General features: G+C 43.1%; 1 protein-coding gene across 1 annotated transcript; it reads left to right on the plus strand.

Annotated features, from left to right (window-relative positions):
- Positions 1–255: 255 nt before the first annotated feature.
- On the plus strand, positions 256–7,303 carry CCNG2 (cyclin G2). The gene is made up of 8 exons (XM_010575515.1): positions 256–331; positions 541–678; positions 1,668–1,805; positions 2,799–3,049; positions 3,223–3,301; positions 3,381–3,479; positions 4,399–4,604; positions 5,110–7,303. Exons 2-8 carry the CDS (start codon positions 568–570, stop codon positions 5,240–5,242), a joined length of 1,017 nt encoding a protein of 338 aa, XP_010573817.1. The 5' UTR covers positions 256–331; positions 541–567; the 3' UTR covers positions 5,243–7,303.
- Positions 7,304–8,403: the final 1,100 nt, after the last annotated feature.

Here is an 8,403-nt window from a genome sequence, read left to right on the forward strand (position 1 = left end):
GCGAGCCGCCAGAACAAAAACAAGGGGGCGGGGCCGCGCCGCCTCCATTTTGATGCGGGGCTGGGGCGGAGGCGGCGGCGGCAGGGGGCCGGGGATGGTGCCGCTGCCTCGGGCATCGCCGTGACTCGCTGGGGGAGGCGAGCAGGGCTCGGCCGCGGGCGGGGGGACGCAGGCGGCCCTGCCTGGATGCGGGGCCAGCGGCGGAGCCGACCCGCGTCGGTGCGGTGAGGGGAGCCGGGCTCGCCTCCCCCCCCCCCCCGGTTTACCACGGGGGGAATGGGGGGGTGGGGGCCCGGGGGGGGGGCCCGGTGCCCCCTCACCACCGCCCCCGGTGAGTGTACCGGCAGGGCTGGGCTTGCCCCCTTGTCGGGTCCCTTTGTTCGTTTTCCCGGTGCTGTGAGGAGGTTGCGAGGCCTCAGGCGGGGGGGGGGCGGCAGGCGCCCGGCTGCCTTTGTCCGGCGGGGTCGGGGGTGGTGTGTGGTGTGATGGCGGCGGGGGGGGCGGGCTGCCAGCTGTTGACGAGGTGTGCCTGCCCTGAAGGGAACGGATCCGGAGTTGGGGGAGAAGATGAGCAGCGAGGCGTTGTGGCTTTTCAAGCAGCTGAACTTCCACCTGGAGCAGGAGGGGCGGTTTCAGCCCCGCGAGAAGGGGCTCAGCCTCATCGAGGGGGCCGCCGAGGTGAGGGGGGGCGGGGAGCTGGGCTGGGGTGGGCAGCGAGGGAGGAGGCAGTCTCCTCAGGGCAGGCAATAACGTGTTTTAAAAAAAGAAACCTCCGAGCTGGGAGACGTGCGTTAACTCCGAAAAGTTAATTTGCTTCCCTGTAAAGGCCACTTGCCTTGTCTTTTAACTCTACCTTAATCTGTAGTTACTAACATAGACTACATTATCAAAGGACTATGACCTACAGGGCAAGTAAAATATTTAGGCGTTTATTATTTATTGTTTAAACTTCGAGTGAACGCAGAACTAAAAGAAGTGTATTATTTCACCTCCGGAGCTTCATACCGCTGTGTTGTACCGCTGCGGGAAAGCGGGGATGTCTAGTGGGCAATTAACAAATGGGGAAACGGCTAGCTTTTCATTAGCAAGGTCTAGGGAAATGAAGCTAGAAACACTCAGGGCTTAACAGTAAAAAATAAATTAAGCATAAACGTTTCTACCTTAACGATCGGAGTTCCTTACTGAGTTTAGGGCAGGCTTCGGGTGCTCGTGAGTTTTTTTGGAAAGGGCCTTAATGCTTAACAAACAAAGTTCCTGAAATCAGTCTGCTTGTTTGTTTTGAAAGCAGAACATCTGTTGCTTAAATATTGACATGCATGCAGAGAGGAGAATAAGTTGAGTTAGGTCATATCTCTTTCCGTAAGGTCAGGAGTCATTGTGTATGTATGTGCTTTGTAACTATTGTCTTAAAATAACAAGTGGGTACTGGGAAATGTGGTTGTGCTGGGTATTGCACCGGTGAGACTCAGGATCTGGGTGTAATCCATGTACCTTGGGTGTGTTTTGAGTCTCAAGTATCTAAATTTATTTTTTTTAACTTAAGAGGAAGTATGTAAGGAATAAATAATTGCTTCCTTTTGATCTAAGTAGAAGTAACTTAGGGAGTGAGTGGTCACAGTTATCACTGCTGCCACTGAATAATTCTGACTTTGTTTCTCTTGCCATAGAATGAAAATACTCTGTGTCCAAGACAAAGGAATGCCAAGGTGGAAGATCTTTGGAGTCTGACCAACTTTTTTGGTTTTGCAACTGAAACGTTTGTTTTGGCTGTTAACATTCTGGACAGATTCTTGGCTCTTATGAAGGTATTTTGGGGGGAGAGGACTTGCTATCTATAGTGTCACCTGGGAATACATTAGCTTCTTGTGAGCTTTCTTGTCTGACAAAAAGGGGAAGATTGTGATCTAGGATGTAACTGTGGCTATTTACCGATTCTATGCTAGCAATGTTTCTGAAGTCCTCCTTTGTAAACCTGAAATTGAGTACAGTTCTTTATGCCTCTAAAGACAAGTAGCAACATGGTTTATTTCCTCTAATAAGTTTGTAGCCTTCACCAGGTAGATGTAGAAGACTAAGAACAGAGGAATTAGAGAGCGAACAAAGAAAATTGTGTTGCAGCCTGTTTCTAGGTACTGTGTTAAAGCTGCTGGAACTAATACCAAACAATCATTTCCTGGATGTTTTTCTTTTCGTATTTCTGCTGCTTTATGGCAGACAGTTTGAACCTAAACCAGTTCTCCATTGTTAAGTTGGCAGAAAAAGTAAAGTTACATCAGTTCTCTGGTCTGACTGTCCTTGAGGTTGCACGAAATGTTACGCTGTTCCATGGGAGAGAATAGCAGAGGTAGGAGCAAGTTGTGGAGGGATAGGACTGCCTGAAACAGGCTCAGGCCGGATTTGAATAGACTTGAAATGAGGGTGAATGAGCACTGCCGCTTGGAGAAGCTGGGTATTACAGTTCTCACTGCAATTAATTTATTGTGTAGTGATGTGGAACAATTTCAATAGAGGGTGCTCAGCTGTCGAACTTGACTTTGACTTGGCTATGGCAGATTGATACTGCTTTATTGGCTCTGCCAGGTGTATTTTCTTAAACTTGAGTGATGAAACTAGTTATGACTAGATGAGGTGTATGAGTTGACTGACATCAGGTCTAGTTGAGAAAAGCAAATCTCTTTCGATGGAACTATGAATATTCAAAACAGCTCACCTAGGCTGGGTGAGCTGTTGGTGTTGCTGTTTGTTAAGCATGGTGTTTCGGGGGGGGGAGTATTCATAGTGCTTCCTTGTATTTTTAGGTGAAACCGAAGCATTTATCTTGCATTGGAGTTTGTTGTTTCCAGTTGGCTGCCCGAGTAGTCGAAGAAGAATGCAATATTCCATCTGCTCATGAGATCATCCGGATCAGCCAATGTAAATGCACTGTGTCTGACCTGAAACGGATGGAAAAGATAATTTCAGAAAAGTTGCACTTTGAATTTAAAGCTACTACTGCCTTAACCTTCTTGCACTTGTACCATACTATTGTACTCTGTCATACCTCAGAAAGGTGAGTTGAGTTGCATGTTAGTGGTGGTCTATGTGTTTGCTAAGCCCTTTTTATCTTCATTTGCCTTTTAAATGATTATGGCATTGGCTGTAGAGGAGGCAGCTCCTTAGTTTTTACCTCCTGACAAGTGAATGCTTGTCAATAAACATGCGTTTCTCTTGGGTGTCTTACAGGAAAGAAGTATTGAATCTTGACAAATTGGAAGCACAGCTAAAAGCTTGCAACTGCCGTCTTGTCTTTTCTAAAGCAAAAGTAAGTAGAAGTAGCTTTCTTTGACTTCTGAATAGGTTTTGGTTCATGTTATGTTGAGCGGTGTTTTTTGTCCTTCTAGCCCTCTGTCTTGGCCTTGTGCCTTCTCACTCTAGAAGTCCAGACTTTGAAATCTGTTGAGCTGTTTGAGATCCTTCTGCGTGTTCAAAAGCATTCTAAGGTAAATATTTTCTGTGGATTGTTTTTGCAGTTGTTGGGACTGGTGCAGTTAATGATGTACAAGGTTACATTTAAGGGGCCCCTGCTGTCAGTATACAATCTTCACAGGTACTGTTTGGCATCAGCTGAAACAAGCAATGAAAGGGGTCTTTAAGCATCTGTCTGCAACTCTTGTAACTTATCACTGTTTCATTGGTAGAATGCCAAATGCAAAAAAACTGGTTACTTAGAGAATGGGGTCGGGTAGTCATTTTGCACTGGCACATCTTGGCAGCTGCCTGGCGAGCCAAAGGATTATGGTTTAAAAAAAACTATCTTAAACGTAGAAAATCAGAAGAAATGCTGACCTAATGCCTACACAATACATGCTTTAACAAACACCTGATTTAACTTGTACAGTTCTAGCTGTATGTTCTAGAGAAACTTGCAGTTGGTTCGTAGGACTACAATGACTGCTGGGCTGGTTATTCTTTTTGTCTGAATAACTTAATACTGGATTTTTTAGCTGCTAGCTGCATGCTATATCAGTTGATGCTCTAGAACAAGCTTTTCACTCTCATAGTCAAATTCAACTAATTCAGTTTCTTGAGGGGTAGACATAGTTCCTTAAAGTATGAGATTATTCTATTTTAAAATAGAATAATCTCGGTTTCACTTTTCCTTTGGAAGTGATAATGAAAATGTTAACAGCAACTGACAGGCAAACTGTCAACTCAAACTTCAATGTGGACATTTCTAGGAGGTGTATAGGAGTTCATCTTCAAAAGTAGCCCTACTGTGACAAAGGTATCACAGTGATGACTCACTTGTATTTTGACTGATGCTTTTTCAAGTCTTTTCTGAGAAGGTAAAGTAGAGGGAGGGGTTATCTTTAGAGCCTGTGTGTAATAGACTAAATAGGTTCATTTTTTGCTTCTCAGATAAGTGATAGTGACCTACTTTACTGGAGGGAGCTGGTCTCGAAATGCCTAGCAGAATATTCTTCTCCTGAATGTTGCAAGCCCGATCATAAAAAACTAGTTTGGATTGTTTCAAGACGTACAGCCCAGAACCTACAAAACAGTTACTACAGTGTTCCTGAGTTGCCAACGATACCAGAGGGTGGATGTTTCAATGAAAGCGAGAGGTTGGTAAAACTTACACCAGGTGGTTAATTTGTTGGGAATTCTCATTTTATGGAAAAGTTAATGTCAACTCTGTATAACTAGGCTAATTCACTACTACTTGGAAAAAAAAAATCCGCTAGCTTTGAAAATACTGAACATCTTAAATAGAAGGAAAAAAAAAGGGGAACTGTCACTGTGGTGTTCAAAAAGTACAAGTGCTTTGCGGGGCGGATGGGGGAGACTATCCTTTTTTTTTTTTAAGGCAGGGAGGCTTATAAAGCATTTAAGTCTTAAGTAATTTATGTTTGATATCTTGAATGCTGGCTTCTTGGTTGGTAGGAGATTTTTGGCATTAGAAGTAAGGAAATTGTGCCTTATGATTTAAGCTTTAGTGTTGAGAAGTGTTTAGATCTGGGATGTTATACTGGGAACAGAGAAGTGTGCAAGAAAACACGGGATTGAGGAATTGCCACCTTCAAGGGGTTGTGCTTTGTTTAAATTACATTTCCTGCTGTTCTTTCCTAGTGAAGACTCCTGTGAAGATATGAGCAGTGGAGAAGAAAGCCTTAGCAGTTCTCCTCCGAGTGATCTGGAAGGCACCTTCTTCTTTGAACTCAAACCTAAAACAAAATGGCAAGCTCTTAGCTGTCGGTCATAGCGTTAAGTCTTGATTGTATTAGGTTCAGGTTACTAATGCACCATGGAGTCTTTTGGCAATAATGAGGTGGTAATCTGTAAACTGTATTAATGCAAGAATTGCTGTGGTATATCAATGCTTTGAATGCCTGCCTTGGTTTTTTTTGTTGTTGTAATTCTAAGGAACTAAAAAAAATCACGTTCAGGTCCCCAGTTCAGCAAAAAAGTTCATGTATAGTTCTGTTGTTAACAAGCATAAATGTAGTCCTGTACCTGGTGGTCCAAAATGCTTAGCAGCTAAACACATTAGCAGTGTGCCCTGGCAGCAATGAAGGCTGATGGCGTACTGGGCTGTGTTAACAGGAGCATAGCTGATAGATTGAGGGAAGTAGGGTTTTTTTCCTCCTGCTATTTGGCGTTCATTCTCATCTGCAACAGCGTCCAGTTTTGGGCTCAAGGCGTTGATCAGCTTGTGCAAGTCCACCAGGAAGCTGCCAAGATGGTTAAGGGTTTTGGGGCACAGGACCTGTGAGGAGAGGTTAAGCGAAATGAGCTTATTCAGTGGCAAAGTGGCCTTTGGGGGGAAAATGGAATGGAACCAGCAGCCTTTTGGTACCTAAGAGGAGGTTGCTGAGGAGGAGGTGATTTCAAGGTTTTGTTTGAGAAGCATGGAGCAAGAATGAGAGGCTTTCGTTAAATCAAAACGTGGATTTCTCAGTTAATGGAAGAAGTTTGCTCCATGGGGACCATCAAGCATGGGAGTGGACCAAGATGGGCTGTGCAGTCTTTGTCCTGGGAGATTCTCAGGATTCAACGTAACAAAACCCTGAGTGTGGTTGAATTTGTTGTTGACTTTGCTTTGAGCAGGAGGTTGGACTAGAGTCCCCTTGAGGGCACCTCCACTCTTCAGTGTTTTGGGATTAGATCAAATGGGCTGAGTAGGTTATGTGGCGTGGTATGTGTACATAGTACCAGGCTGAAATCATTTCCTGTCAAATGGACCAAATACTGAAACGGTTTTAACATTTTACATGCTGTGGTCCTTTTCAGCAGGATTTTGAGTTGTGTACTCCAAGTAGATTTTTTTAAAGCTTGGTTTCTATAAACTTCAGGAATCCCTATTTCACAATAGGAGTATGCATGGCAAGAAGGAGGTTTTTGGTTAAGGCTAGTTTTCACTAAAGGGTAGTATAAAGTGTGTGGCAGGGAGTTACTTCATATTTTCTGCAATACAGATGTTTTCACACTGAAATTCACATGGTATACTTCAGTGTGTTTTAAATCTTAACTGTTAACATGTCAATCCATACTATTAGCTTAGACTTATTAACACGGTAAATCTTGATAAGTCTACATTCCTTTTAATATTTAACCCTTGTAGTTGTTTTTCAGTATATTCATGTTATTGATTGAGTCATAACCAGACTTGTTTGCATGCTTACGTAAAGCAGTTAGTGCAGGAAGAGTTGATATTATGCAGTAATATCAGGTAAATGTGATGTTGATGAAGTAGTTAATGTAATCGTTTTTTCCGAACTTTTTTATTGAAGCACAAATTGAAGTATGATTGTGTTTCTCCGTATCGAGAACATGGCTAGGTAGGAAGTGGACTAATTAGTTCAGAATAATGGTGTGAAGTGTGTTGGTGCCAAAGTAGAAATGAAGGAGCAAACAAGCTAAAGGCTGTTTTGTAGATGCAAGCATTGTTTTAGAATGGTAAGAGAGGTGCCGTAAGTTCATAACTGTTATGTGATTTAAGTTTTATAAAAATACAAAAAGTTTACAAAAATGTATATAAAAATGTAAATTAAAAAATGTACAGAAAAAATTTAAAACAAAAAATGAGCAGAAAATACTGTATTTTTTTACATTGTATGTAACTTTTTGTAGGTATGTTGCATGTAGATAGTAATTTATTGTGTACTCTGTATGATATAAATACTGTACATCTGAAGACGTCTTACTGCAAGCTGCTGCGCCTGGACGCTCAGTTCTGAAATGGAGTACTTTGGTTGCAGGTAACAAACCTACTCAGTCTTGTTTCAGTTGAGAACAAAAATAAACCAAGTGCTGTGTTTGTTAACTGATGTGAGTTAATGATTGGTTACTTGAAGCTTTTGCCTTGCCTTTTTTTTTTTGGCTGTATAGCTTATATGGTACTGCAGCTGTGTTCCAGGTTCCCCAGAATTTCTAGTAATCAGTTTGCAAGGAAAAAAAAAAAAGACTTCTGTGTCGGTTGCTACTGGATGTGAATCTCTTCTCAGCTTTGTTCCTGTCAGTTTCAGAAGCTAATGTGAGGTATCAGCTGCTAATCACCCAGCTGTAGCTGGGCTCTGTTGTGCTGGGCTGAGTGTTGAATGGTGCATTTGTACATCTGGCAAATGGGAGCTCCTGCTAGTGGTTAAGTTTGGGGTCATTACAGGCTAAGTGTTCTGGGGTTTGCTGGGTTTGGGGCTGATGCTGTTCCCAGTCTTCGAAGTAAAATCTGGTCTCGGGATTTGTCTGCATCTTGGCAATCCGAAACAATTACAGTAACTGCTCAAACGCAAACCTGAGCTAGTTTCCTTCTTGTGTCATCCTGCCTGTGTCTTGCCAGTGTATTTCCAAGTCATGCTTATGTTGTAAAAATTAAGGAGTAAGGGGACTGTAACTGGTTCTTGCCAGAAAGATCTTCTGAGCTCTAGAAGAGGGAGCTCGGACCTGCTGAGATGGCTGTAAGGATCATCATAGACCTATTGCACTTTGTAGCTCGATACAGATCTGCCCTCTTTCTGTCGTGTTTTTTTTTTCTTGTGCAAGGGATGGAGTGAGAGAAATGACAAAGGTGCTTCCTCTGCCAGGTCAGCCTGTCTTCCAGCTCTGGCCACTACTGCTGCGAAGGGAAGTCCTGCCTCGGATGTTCAAACATGGGGACAGTGTGTGTATGCTGGGCCTTGGAAAGAAAAGGGTGCTGTGAGGCTGACAGTGGGTGCTGTCACTCATTGGCAGGGAGCATGTGTAGGAAGAATAGGGTCACTGCTGCTGTTAAAATAATCCTCTTGAGTGTAATAACATTCAGTTTTTCTTTATGGCCTTCATAGCTACTTTTTTTAAATACAGGAACATGCTACAAGGCTTCTGACTTCCCACATGCAACAGATGAGGGATGGACACTTGATATTACTAACAGTTCTGTATGAAGTT

This window comes from Haliaeetus leucocephalus, unplaced genomic scaffold (genome assembly GCF_000737465.1).
Source record: "Haliaeetus leucocephalus isolate CR32 unplaced genomic scaffold, Haliaeetus_leucocephalus-4.0 Scaffold484, whole genome shotgun sequence".
NCBI lineage: Eukaryota > Metazoa > Chordata > Aves > Accipitriformes > Accipitridae > Haliaeetus > Haliaeetus leucocephalus.